This window comes from Trichomycterus rosablanca, chromosome 13 (assembly GCF_030014385.1).
Source record: "Trichomycterus rosablanca isolate fTriRos1 chromosome 13, fTriRos1.hap1, whole genome shotgun sequence".
Classification (NCBI taxonomy): Eukaryota; Metazoa; Chordata; class Actinopteri; order Siluriformes; family Trichomycteridae; genus Trichomycterus; species Trichomycterus rosablanca.
Window position 1 is genome coordinate 1,034,151 of NC_086000.1, and position 15,512 is coordinate 1,049,662.

Below are 15,512 nucleotides of genomic sequence, written 5' to 3' on the forward strand. Positions count from 1 at the left end.
AAAACGCTACAAAAGCGGGCGTGGCGGGCGAACGGGCGGGTGGATCCGAAAGCTGTATACAAGCCCGCGTCGCACCAACAGGCCGGACGATTTGGCGTTGGAACGGCGTCGATATCTCGAAAACTGCGGGGCGAGATAGCCGGCGACGAAAGTGGTGGAATAATAAAAAGAAAAAAAATAATAATAATATGACTAACGGATAACAATAGTGTGCTTGCCCATAGGCAATCACACTAATAATATGACTAACGGATAACAATAGTGTGATTGCCTTACTGCAATCACACTAATTAACGATAACAATAATATAATAATAATAATAATAATAATAATAATAATAATAATGTAAAAGAATGAATTTTAATATTGAGAGGAGCAAAAACACTGAAATTGAAATTTTAAAATAGCTTAATAGGCAGCATATTAAGGCATCTAGGATTTTTTCTCAGGAGCGCGTATAGGATGACAAAAAATGCTGTCTATGTAGAGAGCTCACTAGGTTTTCAAACACACCCCTCATGTTTTATATTGATTTTATTGGAACTATGTGATGTGATTTTATTAATCTAAGGATTGAAAAGCAGAATGGCAGAATCTTCACCACCACGACTAAGGAGAGATCGCTCAAACAGCATGGATGTACCACCTAAGTGTAAGTTCCACTGTTCATGTACTAGAGATGTGTGGATGAATTTTTTGTATATGAACAAAATACTATTAGGTTGGTCAGTAAAACACTGGAAATCAATTTAATACAGATTCAAGAGAATTAACAAATCACAGGTTCCTTTCTCTGCATTTTACAAAATGTCCCAACTTATTTTGGAAATGGTGTTCATAATATAAAACTTCATAATGGAATTAAATATATATATAGTTTCTGCTGAATGTTGAGGTAAATGTCTTCAGTTACACAGTTGTATAAAGTGTATAAATAATCTTATGCTTCTTTTATTTTTCTGTTAAATCTGTCTGAAGATCAGCTACAGTGTTCCATCTGTCTGGATGTGTTTACTGACCAGTCACCACCTCATGTGGACACAACTTCTGCAGGAGCTGCCTTACACAGTGCTGCCTTACACAATGTTACTGTCCATTATGTAAAGAGAAATTCACCAAGAGACCTGAACTCAAGATCAATACAACACTGAGGGAGGTTTCTGATCACTTCAAGAAGAAGGGTGAAGTTGATAAACTTGAGGTTCTTTGTGATGCCTGCACTGGAGAGAAGCAGAAATCTCTGAGATCATGTCTGGATTGTGGTGTGAGTCTCATCTGGAGCCTCACATTAATGTCCCAAAATATAAGAAACACAAACTAATAAATCCTGTGAAGAACCTGGGGGACTACATACAGTGGGGAAAATAATTATTTGATCCCCTGCTGATTTTGTAAGTTTACCCCTTTACAAAGACTTGAACAGTCTATAATTTTTATGGAAGGTTTATTTTAACAGAGAGAGAGAGAATATCAACAAAAAACATTAAATAAAGGTTATAAATTAATTTGTATTTGATTAAGTGAAATAAGTATTTGATCCCCTACCAACCAGAAAGAATTCTGACCCCCACAGACCGGTTATGTGCCCATGAGGCACACAAATGAGTCCTGTCCCTGTATAAAAGACTCCTGTCACAGAATCAGTTTCTTCCATTCAAATCTCTCCACCACCATGGGCAAGACCAAAGAGCTATCAAAGGACGTCAGGGACAAGATTGTAGATCTGCACAAGGCTGGAATGGGCTACAAGACCATCAGCAAGAAGCTTGGTGAGAAAGAGACCACTGTTGGTGCGATCATTCGAAAATGGAAGAAATACAAGATCACAGTCAATCGCCCTCGCAGCAATGCTGCTGCAGAACATCACTGAACATCTTTCACTATATTGAGAAATTTCTCCTCTTTCCTGACCTGCTGTAGGTTTATCCAACAATCTGCAGCCCTCCAACCACCAAGATCTGGACCGATATTAGTATCAACACTGATCCAGATGTGGAGACTCTGAGAACATCTCTCTCTCAGCTTCAGAAAACTCTGAACGAGAAACTCAATAAAACTCTGAATGAGAAGTTGAGAGAAACAGGTGAGAAGTTTCATGTTCCAGTGTTTAGACGTTGGTGGACAGTAAATGTAGTTCATGTCTTAAATGTTAAAGCTTTAGTAGATTCTGTGTTTACATTAAAATCACATCTTTATAATCATATCAATGATTTTGTTGTAAACAGTCTCCACAGAACTGAAGAGGATTCAGCAGTATGCAGGTACAGAGCAGCTTCTGTTCTTCTCTTTAATCATTCATTCATTTTCACTAACCACTTCATCCTGGTCAGGGTCACAGTGGCTAAACAGGAGCAAACATTCACCAGGGTACCAATCCATCACGGGGCAACACACACTCACACATTCACCTACTCACACACCATGGAAGATTGTAATAGCCAATGTTTACCAATAATTATAGTATAAATACAAACCACATTTTTGGAAAAGGTTTCTAAAATATCATCAGTATTTTAGTGCTTCACTGATCAACATCATTTGATTTTGTAAACATAAACACGTCCTTAAATACCTGCAACACACTCAGAAAACTGCTCAATGCTCTCAATGCTTTCTTTTTTATTAATAATTCAGATCTTGTCCATTTTTATATTGAGTTTTGCTTTTTCTCTGTCAGTATGTATTTCATTATAAATGCTTTAACTTTGTTTACAAAATTGAAGAGGTTTTGGCAAATTTGGGATCCCAGAGTGTCCATACATTTTATATATAAGACACCGGCTTAAGCAAAGTGCCATTAATATAATAATAATAATAATAAAAATAATAATAATAATAATTAAACTGCTCTTCAGTAGATCTACTAACTACAGGGAGGAGGTGAAGTCACACTGGTAAATGAAAGTGAACCTGGATCAGTCAGAACACACTTCAACCAGGAACACTTCACCTTAATCTGTACTGAATTTAATTACAGTTTCAGCAGAAAAAACAGCATAAAACAGCCAGTTCTGACACCCCAACAAGAGAGAAAAGGGTACGTACCTTAATTACTACTGATTTATAGTGTAGAATGTGTACAGGTGAGTCTTTGTACAATGCGTAATTTCATACAGATTCAGAGGCAACTTGATTTTTTAACATTGTTTTTAACTCGTCCTTTAAAAAGAGAAATTTAAACTCAGTAACCAAACCTGTACATTAGTTTAGAGAAACAGAATATTTTATTTATTTCTTTTATTTAAAATCCGATAATTTTTATTTTAAAAAAACCCAAACATAAGTTACTTTCATAATGTTTTGCACTTTGCTTGTCACAAGGTTAAACCCGGACTTTCCATGTTTCTCTCCCCACAGTTCTTGTTTGTACAAGCAGTGAATTCTTGCTGATGAATAAGTCAGTTATTTTATTTGCTCGGTGATGTTCAGGTTAAGAGAAACAGAAAAATAAGTTTTATCAGCTTTTATCAATTTAAAGTTTTCATCTCCATAGAAAAACAATGACATGACCAGTAGCGCTCCAGTAGAGATTCATTTGTGCAGATTATTTAAAAGCAGCTTTAGTGTTTTTTTCTGTCTGTAAAAGTATGAATTTATTATTGAGTGGAGCAAAAACACTCTTACACACAACAGTAAGTAAACAATTATTATTGATTCATCACTAATCAGAGACCTCTGAATAAAAATCTGTACTGCACAAACCATGTTTTATATCGATATTGTGGGAACTAAGTGATGTGTTTTTCTAATATAAGGATTAAAAAGCAGGAGGAGAAAAAATGGCAGAATCATCATCACGACTAAAAAGACGCCGCACAGGAAGCATGGATGATCCATTTGAGTGTAAGTTTCACTGTTCATGTACAAGACATATAGATTCAGAGTTTATCTTCTTTTTAGTTCCTTGTCCTTTAGACAGTTGGACAAAAATGTAAAGATTGGTTCAGAATCAACCTGCATTAATTCATCATAAAATCTGGTCTGATCTTCATCCAAATATTTAATCTACTTCAACTTATTCACTCATAATTATACTAAACAACAGAACTACAACAGAATCATTAAAAGAAAAAGTGTTTTTGTAAAACAGGTCAGAGTCCAAATTAGAACCTAAATGAGTTGCTGTGGCATCACCAGAAGAAAGTGACTCTTAGAAAAATCTGACAAATTCTGATAAACTAAGATGCTGAATATCAGATCATGTGAGTAATGCAATAATTCAGGTCATTTCATTTATGTTCATAAAGCTTTTTTGTAACTTCATTTCAACTGTATTTTGAAACATCCAGCAACTGCGAACACGAACTGTTGAGCAGCTAAAGTCACATCAAGCAAAAACTGCAACAATTAAAGTTAATAATTCATAGTAAATGTGTTACAGTTATTAACATGCACCTGTCCTAACTTTTTTGAGTGTGTTGCAGGCATGACATTTTTTTTTTCATATTAACAAACTACAATAAAGTTGGTCAGTAAAAACACTGGAAATCTTTTCTTGCTAATTTTTATAGTTAAATAAAGATTTAAGAGAATGAATCACAGATTCTTCTTTTCTGGAAATGGGGTTTGTAATATAAATGATAATATTTATTATTTTAATATAAATGAAAAGCTAAATTTCTGCTTTCTGAATGTTGAGGTGAAAGTCTACAGTTGTATAAAGTGTATAAATGATCTTTTGGATCTTTTCTGTTTCTGTTAAATCTGTCAGTCACACGTGATTCCAGCAACATCCTGTCTGAAAATCAGCTGCTGTGTCTCATCTGTCTGGATGTGTTTACTGATCCAGTTACAACTCCATGTGGACACAACTTCTGCAGGAGCTGCCTTACACAACACTGGGATAAGAGTCCACAATGTCACTGTCCAATATGTAAAGAGAAATTCACCAAGAGACCTGAACTCAAGATCAATACAACACTGAGGGAGGTTGCTGATCACTTCAAGAAGAAAAGTGAAGTTGATAAACCTGAGGTTCTTTGTGATGTCTGCAATGGAATGAAACAGAAAGCTCTGAAATCATGTCTGGATTGTGGTGTGACTTTCTGTGAGTCTCATCTAGAGCTTCACATTAATGTCCCAAAATATAAGAAACACAAACTCATAAATCCTGTGAAGAACCTGGAGAAATATAGATGCCAAAAGCATGAGAAACCTTTAGAACGGTTCTGTAGAGATGATCAGATCTGTGTCTGTCAGTGGTGTATCGAGGCAGATCACAAGAACCACAACATCATTCCTATAGAGGAGGAGATTAATCATAAGAAGGTAAGAAACACTAAAGCTTCATCTACATGCTCGTGTCATGACAAAAAGCCTCTTTATAAATGCAGCAAGCTTTAAAATATCAGAACAATGACCACCACTCAGGGCCATTTGATGAGACACCATCAACAAGTTGCTGTCCTCAGCTTAAACCTGCAGAAAATAACTTCTCATGGCTAACTCTGGTCAGTTCATGGTGTCTCCTGTGTTTGTTCGTGGTCCCAGATATACCAGATTAAGAGAAAGTATGAGGAGATAACTGTTTCAGTCTTGCTCACCTTCTCTCTTGTTTACTGGTTTTCATTCAAAAAATCAGTGATTGTCTACAGCCTTTAGTACAGTAGTGAACAGGACACCAATCCTTTGTGTGGTCTTTCCACACATGACACAGCCAATCACGTCTTTTTGTATGCCTGACTGGTTAACAGCACCAGCAGGGATTTAAATCTGATTCCCCAAACTGGATTACCCAGGTTTCTTGCTTAAAAGTTGTGCTTTTTCTTTGACTTAAATAATGTGAAACTGTACAATAAAACAGTGCAATAATTCATTAAAACTGGATGTTTGAGTACAATTTTAAAAAAAATATCAGAAATAATGACGTCTATATGAAACTTGAGGAAGAAATTTAATCTTTAAAATGATATTATCTCCTCAGACTCAGCTGGGTCAGACACAGACGGAGGTGCAGCAGATGATCCAGGATCGACTGAAGAAGATCAAAGAGATCAACCACTCAGTAGAGCTCAGCAAAGTGAGTTAATATAATGTAGTACACTTTAACAAAGGAACATTAAAATAAATAATAGTTAAAATAAAATTCTTCTTCTTACAGAAAAACACAGAGAAAGAAAAATCTGACAGCATTAAAACCTTCACTGATCTGATTCACTCCATTGAGAAGAGTCAGACTGAGATGCTGAAGATGATGGAAGAGAAGCAGAAAGTCGTAGAGAATCAGGCTGAACGATTCATTAAAGATCTGGAGCAGGAAATTACTGAACTACAGAGGAGAGAAACTAAGCTGGAGAAGCTTCTGAACACTGAGGAACATCTCAACATTCTACAGGTCAGTGTTCCTCTATCTGTCAGTGTTCCTCTATCTGTCAGTGTTCCTCTATCTGCTCAATGCTGCTGCAGAACATCACTAAACATCTTTCACTATAGTGAGAAATTTCTTTCCTGACCTGCTGTAGGTTTATCCAACAATCTGCAGCCCTCCAACCACCAAGAACTGGACCGATATTAGTATCAACACTGATCCAGATGTGGAGACTCTGAGAACATCTCTCTCTCAGCTTCAGAAAACTCTGGACGAGAAACTCAATAAAACTCTGGACGAGAAACTCGATAAAATTCTGGACGAGAAACTCGATAAAATTCTGGATGAGATGTTTAGAGAAACAGGTGAGAAGTTTCATGTTCCAGTGTTTAGACATTGGTGGACAGTAAATGTAGTTCATGTCTTAAATGTTAAAGCTTTAGTAGATTCTGTGTTTACATTAAAATCACATCTTTATAATCATATCAATGATTTTGTTGTAAACATTCTCCACAGAACTGAAGAGGATTCAGCAGTATGCAGGTACAGAGCAGCTTCTGTTCTTCTCTTTAATCATTCATTCATTTTCACTAACCACTTCATCCTGGTCAGGGTCACAGTGGCTAAACAGGAGCAAACATTCACCAGGGTACCAATCCATCACGGGGCAACACACACTCACACATTCACCCACTCACACACCATGGAAGATTGTAATAGCCAATGCACCTTCTGCATGCGTTTTTTTGGAAGATGAGAGGTCTTTACAATTCCAAAAGGAGAACATACCAAATGCCTTATAGACAGTGATCATGATTAAAAGAATGAACCCACTTTGATACAAATACAGTGTGATATAATAACTGATTTATTAATGATCTCACATACTGTGTGTTTATTTCAGTGGACGTGACTCTGGATCCTGATACAGCAAATCCTTATCTCGTTCTGTCTGATGATGGAAAACAAGTCACATATGGAAACACAAACCACAATCTCCCAGACACCCCAAAAAGATTCTCCAGATACTGCATCATCCTGGGAAAGCAGAGTTGCTCCTCAGGTAGATTTTACTATGAGGTGCAGGTCAGTGGGAATACCGAGTGGAATTTAGGAGTCGCCAGAGAGTCTGTAAACAGGAAAGATGAGATTATACTGAGACCTCAGGATGGACTCTGGACTGTAATTCTGAGGAACAGGGAGTATAAAGCTTGTGCTGATCCCTCTGTCCTCCTCTCTCTGAAAGAGAAACCTCAGAAGGTCGGAGTGTTTGTGGATTATGAGGAGGGTCTGGTCTCGTTTTATGATGTGGAGAACAGGGTTCATATCTACTCTTATACTGGTCAGATGTTCACTGAGAAACTCTTTCCATACTTCAGTCCTGGTAATAATGATGGAGGTAAAAACTCAGCACCACTCATCATCAATCCTGTAATAAAGATTCAGTCAATTTTACTAATTGATGAATGGGAAGATTGAATACATATACTCATTTACATTTATTACATTTATTTGCCCATGGTTTTAGAATGTAGTGAATCTAAAGTAAGACAGTTGTAATCATTCATAAATCAGAAAGAGAGAATAGTGTATTAATAAACTCATCAGCTTGTTCTGTATCATCAGGATAATAAATAAAGAATAATAACGAAGGACGCTTGATTACCTTTAAAGAAAACTAAAAACATTAAAAATGCTAAAAGGTTTCATGTGTGATTATTGCTGAGTACCTCAACATTTCTTGGGATCAGATTTTCCAATTGCTACAGAAATGACCAGTGTAAAGAAAATTATAATGATGTTCCATTTAATATGGTTTCATTCATTTCTTGATGTTAAAACATAAACATTCATTGGGTCAACATAAATGCTTGTGGGCTTTTTTTTATTTACAGTACTAAAAAAACTGGTAAATAAAGGAGACGTTGGCGGATGTTTTACTTCTTTTTTCTAAATGTAACAAAAAGAAAATGCTAAATGAAATCATTGTGTATTTAAATTTGTTTTGTTCTTTTTACTGTTTTACAAATCAGTTATTATTGATTAATGGTTGATTTTGGAGTATTTGTAATTCTTGGGATTAAGACTAGGTGATATGTGGATATAAACCATATAGGAGTATAAATGTATCTGTTGTTATAGATTCTGTTTTAGTGTTTATACTGTAACCTGAGAGTAAATGTTGCTTCTTATTTCACTGTAACTGCACAGAGCTGATTTATAGCATTTCCTTGTGCTACAGAAGATAAAGCCTGACAGAGAAACGTGAGATTTTACTTGTAAATGACAATAAATAATAAAGAGTTTGTACTGAAAATGGCTCACCAGCTTTGTTGTGTAACAACTTTGGAATAAATTGATGCATCACTTAAAAATGAGTTCTTCTCATCCAGCATCAGCACCTGACCTAGCTGCCAAGTGAAATGAAATGAAAATGAAATGAAATACTCAATAACCCAATATTAATGTACATGGATTTAAAATGGGTTTTCCAACAAGCTCATGGTCAGGTGTCCATTTGCATAATATGCAAATATCAATTTAGTGATGTAAACCTGATAGATGAGGTGTAGATTTCTTACATTTCTGATGAGTCTGGTGTAGTCTGAGATCTGCTTTCTAAAGTGACACTAATGTAGTAACTTGTGACGTTCACTGTTATTTTGAATCATTTGTTGTCATGATTTTTCTCTTTTTATTCCTTTTCCCTGAAGCAGTAAAATAAAACCATTCCCTGATCATCATGATTCCTTGTGTATAATGATAAAACCTTTATGAAGAAAAGTGTCCAGTATATGTGAGATTCTAACAGAGACAAGAGAAGCAACTCTTCGGTGGTTTCCAAATAAAAAAACAACAACACTGCAACCGTTCTTTCAAAAACAAGACGTGACAAGTTCTTTGGTTCGTGGTTTAAGAAGACAAAGATCAATCCTGACCAACTTAAAAGTATTTGGTTGGGGGGGGGGGGGTGTTAGTGCCAATGACATGGGTAACTTGAACATCTGAGAAGGTGCCAAAAATTCTGAGGGGTACAAACTTGTTCTGGAGTGAGGTAAGCCTTCATGTAAATCACCTATTTTTCAGGTAGGCGGTAACAGATGACCACCACAAGCAAAGAGAAGTAGACGGGAGAGCAGAGACGATTCGGTTCAGTGTAAGTTACCCATCACATACTTATTTTTTCTACTGTACCAACTATTTTAAAAACTTGAATAACAATTACCAAAAACCTGTAGTCTGTAAATTCTGCCATCTTGCCACTTTGTTTTTGCATCATTAAAAAGTTATTGGTTGTTTTGTGTGGCAGTCACTACGTAGCTGTAATGAAATGTTGAAAATATTTTGACTGGTACAGTTTAGTACACATTTTAAGTCCTAGATTAATCTAAAACTTCTGAAACTATTCATGTAAAAATGTTTTAATGCTTTAATAATGCCTAATCATGTCATTAACATGTACACACTAGAGTGGTTTGTTGATAGGGGATTTTCCTGCCCAGTGTTCGCTCCGTTCTAGTGCTTTGTGTGCACTGTTATGTTTTTAGTTTCTGTTCCCCGTCTCCACCCCTCGTGGGGGATTTCCTCCCAATCATTGTATACACCTGTTTCTGTAATTAGTGATTAAGTTTGATTGTGTGTGTACAGGTTTGTCGTTTCCAAACCATATACGGTATATATTCAAAGCATTTCTTAAACATGTGATTGTTCCTGGGTTAGGGTTTTCTAGATAGAGTCTAATCCTGTTATCCTGCCTTTGTTTAGATTGTTTAGTTTGATTTTTTTACACTTTTTTGTTTCCTTGTTGTCTGATTCATTAAAAATGCTTTTGTATTTTGCCTTAAATAAAGAGTTTGTCAAACGTATGCATGTGGCCAGCCTGCTTCATCAACCCATCATCACACTGACTATACTGACTATACAGTAATATATAAATGAATGAATTCTATTTATACATGTTCCTTCATCATTTTTTATATTTTACAGCTCCTTGTTCCTTCAGAAGTTTCCTGTTTGAAGATCAGTTCCAGTGTTCCATCTGTATGGATGTGTTTACTGATCCAGTCACGACTCCATGTGGACACAACTTCTGCATTAACTGCCTTACACAATGCTGGAATCTGAGTCCACAATGTCACTGTCCATTATGTAAAGAGAAATTCACCAAGAGACCTGAACTCAAGATCAATACAACACTGAGGGAGGTTGCTGATCACTTCAGGATGAAAAGTCAAGTTGATAAACCTGCAGTTCTTTGTGATTCCTGCACTGGAGAGAAGCAGAAAGCTCTGAGATCATGTCTGGATTGTGGTCTGACGTTTTGTAAGTTGCATCTAGAGCCTCATCATAATGTTCTAAAACTTAGAAAACACAAACTCATAAATCCTGTGAAGAACCTGGAGGACTACATATGTCAGAAACATGAGAAACCTTTCGAACGGTTCTGTAGAGATGATCAGACGAGCGTGTGTCAGATCTGCTGTTTGGATGATCACAAAAACCACAACATTATTTCTATAGAGAAGGAGACTGGAGAGAAGAAGGTAAGTCGTACTGATTCATGTCTTGTTCTCTTCAGTGCCCAGCAGTGTTGGTACAGTGTTGGTACAGGCAATACGCCTACCTCAGTTACAAACCAGTCCACAAACCAGCTGAATGGAGTTAATCTGACTTGTCATTTTGTAACTAGCTATACAATCATATATTTTATTTGGTAAAAGCCAAAGAACTTTGTAAACTTGTTTAGTCTCTGTGAAGTCATGGTATTGATTTGGTCTTCTGTAATGACTCTATGAAACCCATTGTCTTTTAACCTTTTTATCCCTAAGACTCAACTTGGTAAAACGCTTACAGAGGTGCAGCAGATGATCAAGGATCACCTGAAGAAGATTCAAGAGATCAGACAGTCAGTAGAGTTTAACAAAGTAAGTGGAACATAAACTCGTTCCTTCTTCTAACACCAAACATATTTACACTGTTCTGTTATAAAAGTTAAAATTTTATTTAGAAAACCACAAAGAAAGAGAAAACAGACCGTAATAAAGTCTTCACAGATCTGATTCGCTCCATTAAGTCAAGTCAGGCTGAACTACGGGAGATGATGGAGAAGCAGCAGACAGCTATAGAGAACCAGGCTGAACGATTTATTAAAGATCTGCAGCAGGAAATCACTGAACTAAAGAGGAGAGAAACTGAACTGCAGCAGCTTCTGAACACTGAGGAACATCTCAACCTCCTACAAGTCAGTGTTCCTCTATCTGTCAGTGTTCCTCTATCTGTCAGTGTTCCTCTATCTGCTCAGTGTTCCTCTATCTGCTCAGTGTTCCACTATCTGTCAGTGTTCCTCTATCTGCTCAATGCTGCTGCAGAACATCACTGAACATCTACTATCTGCTCAGTGTTCCTCTATCTGCTCAGTGTTCCTCTATCTGCTCAGTGTTCCTCTATCTGCTCAATGCTGCTGCAGAACATCACTGAACATCTACTATCTGCTCAGTGTTCCTCTATCTGTCAGTGTTCCTCTATCTGCTCAGTGTTCCTCTATCTGCTCAATGCTGCTGCAGAACATCACTGAACATCTTTCACTATAGTGAGAACTTTCTCCTCTTTCCTGACCTGCTGTAGGTTTATCCAACAATCTGCAGCCCTCCAACCACCAAGAACTGGACCGATATTAGTATCAACACTGATCCAGATGTGGAGACTCTGAGAACATCTCTCTCTCAGCTTCAGAAAACTCTGGATGAGAAGTTTAGAAAAACAGGTGAGAAGTTTCATGTTCCAGTGTTTAGACGTTGGTGGACAGTAAATGTAGTTCATGTCTTAAATGTTAAAGCTTTAGTAGATTCTGTGTTTACATTAAAATCACATCTTTATAATCATATCAATGATTTTGTTGTAAACAGTCTCCACAGAACTGAAGAGGATTCAGCAGTATGCAGGTACAGAGCAGCTTCTGTTCTTCTCTTTAATCATTCATTCATTTTCACTAACCACTTCATCCTGGTCAGGGTCACAGTGGCTAAACAGGAGCAAACATTCACCAGGGTACCAATCCATCACGGGGCAACACACACTTACACATTCACTCACTCACACACCATGGAAGATTGTAATAGCCAATGCACCTTCTGCATGTTTTTTTGGAATATGAGAGGCCCATACAATACCAGCAGGAGAACATACAAAATGCCTTACAGACAGTGATCATGACTAAAAGAATAAACCCACTTTGATATGAATACAGTATGATATAATAAACGATGTGTTAATGGTCTCACATACTGTGTGTTTATTTCAGTGGACGTGACTCTGGATCCTGATACAGCAAATCCTTATCTCGTTCTGTCTGATGATGAAAAACAAGTCACATGTGGAAACACAAAACAGAATCTCCCCGACACCCCAAAAAGATTCATGAGCTACATTTTCATCTTAGGAAAGCAGAGTTTGTCCTCAGGTAGATTTTACTATGAGGTGCAGGTCAGTGGGAAGACCGAGTGGAATTTAGGAGTCACCAGAGAGTCTGTAAACAGGAAAGATGAGATTACACTGAGACCTCAGGATGGATTCTGGACTGTGTTTCTGAGGAACAGGGATGAGTATAAAGCTTGTGCTGATCCCTCTGTCCTCCTCTCTCTGAAAGAGAAACCTCAGAAGGTCGGAGTGTTTGTGGATTATGAGGAGGGTCTGGTCTCGTTTTATGATGTGGAGAACAGGGTTCATATCTACTCTTATACTGGTCAGATGTTCACTGAGAGACTCTATCCATACTTCTGTCCATGTTTGAATGATGAAGGTGAAAACTCAGCACCACTCATCATCATTCCTGTAATAAAGACTGAATAAAATTAATTCATCAGTAAATTATGAGACTGAATATATTTGTCATGACAAACACAAACCTTAACGTTACATCATGAAGTCCATTATTTTTTAATAGAGGTGTAAAGTAATTTAGTAAATAAACTTTGTTGTTGTACATTCATTAATCTGTGTAATTAAACTTTACAGGAGTAAAAAATATTTTATACTTTTATTTCATCACATTTCCATTCCAAGCAAACTGTTTCTTTTACTCCAATAAATGTTCATCCACCTTCGTTATCTCATAAATAAATAAACAATTGTTTACTTCATTGTGTTTGATTATAAAAATGGAGTGAAGCTGCTCACTCTCACTGCTGCACACAAAGACAAACAGGACGATGCTGCACTGGACGATCTCACTGACCGGTCAGTCCTAATAAGTGAACCTTCTAGTGCAAAAGTTAGAATATCAGTATTTTACTGTTAGTGCATTAAATCCTCATAGTCATATTGTTACTCGAGCAAACGCGGCTGGAGTGTCTGTCTTAAGCTGTTGCAGGATGTTGTGAGCAAAATAAAGAAGAACGATTACCACAGAACGGCTTACACCCAAGCTTTAGAGAAAGAGCTGAAACTGTAATATGACTAGAGCAGTATAAAGGGAGGCCCACAGTCCTGTTCTTTGTTCTTCTGCTGATATTCTGCTGTAGGAACCCACGATGGTGCTTATAAATTCTTCAATCCAGTCAACTGTAATCTACTTTGATCATCTGACCTTATTTTTCCACGACGACCTCTAGTTGTGTTGGTACTATTATAGGCTAAAACAAAATGTTTTGTTGATTATATAAAATGTAATAAAAACATTGTGTTTTTTAATACAAGCCTGTTCCAGCATGACTGTGCCTCCCTCTTGTTGAGAATATTAAGCTACTTCACATTTCTGGCAAGCTTTTATTTAAGTAGATTGAGGTTCAACAAGACTGCAAAATTTGGGATCTCTTAGTGTGCATGTATTTTATATATGAGACACAACAACCTAAACACTGTGTTATTAATATGGAGGTGTTTTTTTATTATTATTGTAGTAGTATTAATAATAATATTATTCACGATTATGAGGATGTTGGTAAATAAAGTTTTAGTGTAATGAAAAACTAAAAACTGCTCTTCTGTAGACTTGCTACAGGGAGGAGGTGACATTAGTAAATAAACACACAAGTAAATAAAAGTGAAACTCAGAACACACTTCAACCAGGAACACTTCTCCTTAATCTGTACTGAATTTAATTACAGTTTCAGCAGAAAAAACAGCATAAAACAGCCAATTCTGACACCCCAACAAGAGAGAAAAGGGTACGTACCTTAATTACTACTGATTTATAGTGTAGAATGTGTACAGGTGAGTCTTTGTACAGGTAAAGTATGAACTGTGTCATTTCATACACTTCTGTAGCAGAAGGAACTTGATTCTATAACATGGTGATGGTGGACGCTGGCGCATTTGGCTGCCGCTACCGTTACCGTATTTTACCGTATTTTACCGTATTTTATTGTATTTTTATCGTTTTTCGTTTTCATCTTTTTACACACCTTGTGGATCTATTTCTTTTATGTTACTTTTGATACTTTTATTTGTGCTTTTGATACTTTTTGTTCTTTCTACTGTACATCGCGTCTGCGGCCGGTGGTGAACGGTGGATGAGTTTTCCTGGGATCGGCACGATGTTGAACTATTCCGTTGACCAGCTGAGGAAGTTCAACAATTGCACTACTCCATCGTGTATTTCAGTCATCAAACAGCTTGGACTCCTTCGCCGGCCTCGTTATATTCACAGGGGCTCCCGGAGAAAGCTTGTTTATCTTCGAAACGGTAACGCTATTCCATCCTTCTGGTCAGCCGTGCGCACTGTCGCTCCGCAAACACGTCATCAGAGCGCTGCTGCCTTGCACACCAGTAGCGGTGTAGTCTCCATGACAACGCTGTCCACGGAGTGGGATGGGAAACGCGGAGTGGACTTAGCAAATCTCCGTTCTCTTCCTCGTTCCTCACAGCCAACTACACAACAATACCACTTGAAAATGGCATTGCTTAATGTTCGTTCACTCAACACAAAAAGTACTGTACTCAGTGAATTTATATCTGACAGTGAACTAGACTTTTTCTGTCTCACTGAAACTTGGCATAAACCCTTGGATTATTTTACGTTAAATCAGACCACGCCAATGGGATACTCGTATATTGATGAACCTCGTATGGAAGGGCGAGGTGGTGGTGTTGCTGCAGTCTATAGGGATGATATTAAAATAACCACTTTGTCTTTTCCTGCTGCTCTTTCTTTTGAACACCTGGCTTTCAAGTTGTCAGGGCCTACTCCTCTGGTCACTGCTGTAG

At 37.2% G+C, this 15,512-nt stretch overlaps 2 protein-coding genes across 2 annotated transcripts; both read left to right on the forward strand.

Annotated features, from left to right (window-relative positions):
* Nucleotides 1-585: 585 nt before the first annotated feature.
* Nucleotides 586-7,786, forward strand: LOC134325606 (E3 ubiquitin-protein ligase TRIM68-like). Its single transcript, XM_063007856.1, has 7 exons — nt 586-652; nt 4,712-5,268; nt 5,924-6,019; nt 6,101-6,334; nt 6,462-6,684; nt 6,818-6,850; nt 7,212-7,786. The coding sequence occupies exons 1-7, from the start codon at nt 586-588 to the stop codon at nt 7,784-7,786; spliced, it is 1,785 nt and encodes a 594-aa protein (XP_062863926.1).
* A 1,509-nt stretch (nt 7,787-9,295) lies between these two features.
* Nucleotides 9,296-13,156, forward strand: LOC134325608 (E3 ubiquitin-protein ligase TRIM39-like). The gene is made up of 7 exons (XM_063007857.1): nt 9,296-9,299; nt 10,295-10,851; nt 11,137-11,232; nt 11,316-11,549; nt 11,933-12,071; nt 12,214-12,249; nt 12,609-13,156. The coding sequence occupies exons 1-7, from the start codon at nt 9,296-9,298 to the stop codon at nt 13,154-13,156; spliced, it is 1,614 nt and encodes a 537-aa protein (XP_062863927.1).
* Nucleotides 13,157-15,512: the final 2,356 nt, after the last annotated feature.

Bases quoted from the DNA above. Each gene is read 5' to 3' on its own strand.
- LOC134325606 (XM_063007856.1), top strand. From the start codon at position 586: ATGGCAGAATCTTCACCACCACGACTAAGGAGAGATCGCTCAAACAGC. The intron at 653-4,711 runs GTAAGTTCCACT...TAAATCTGTCAG, and splicing joins CATGGATGTACCACCTAAGT to TCACACGTGATTCCAGCAAC. The intron at 6,685-6,817 runs ATGTTCCAGTGT...TGTAAACATTCT, and splicing joins AGAAACAGGTGAGAAGTTTC to CCACAGAACTGAAGAGGATT.
- LOC134325608 (XM_063007857.1), top strand. The intron at 11,550-11,932 runs GTCAGTGTTCCT...GACCTGCTGTAG, and splicing joins AACATCTCAACCTCCTACAA to GTTTATCCAACAATCTGCAG. The intron at 12,072-12,213 runs GTGAGAAGTTTC...TGTTGTAAACAG, and splicing joins TGAGAAGTTTAGAAAAACAG to TCTCCACAGAACTGAAGAGG.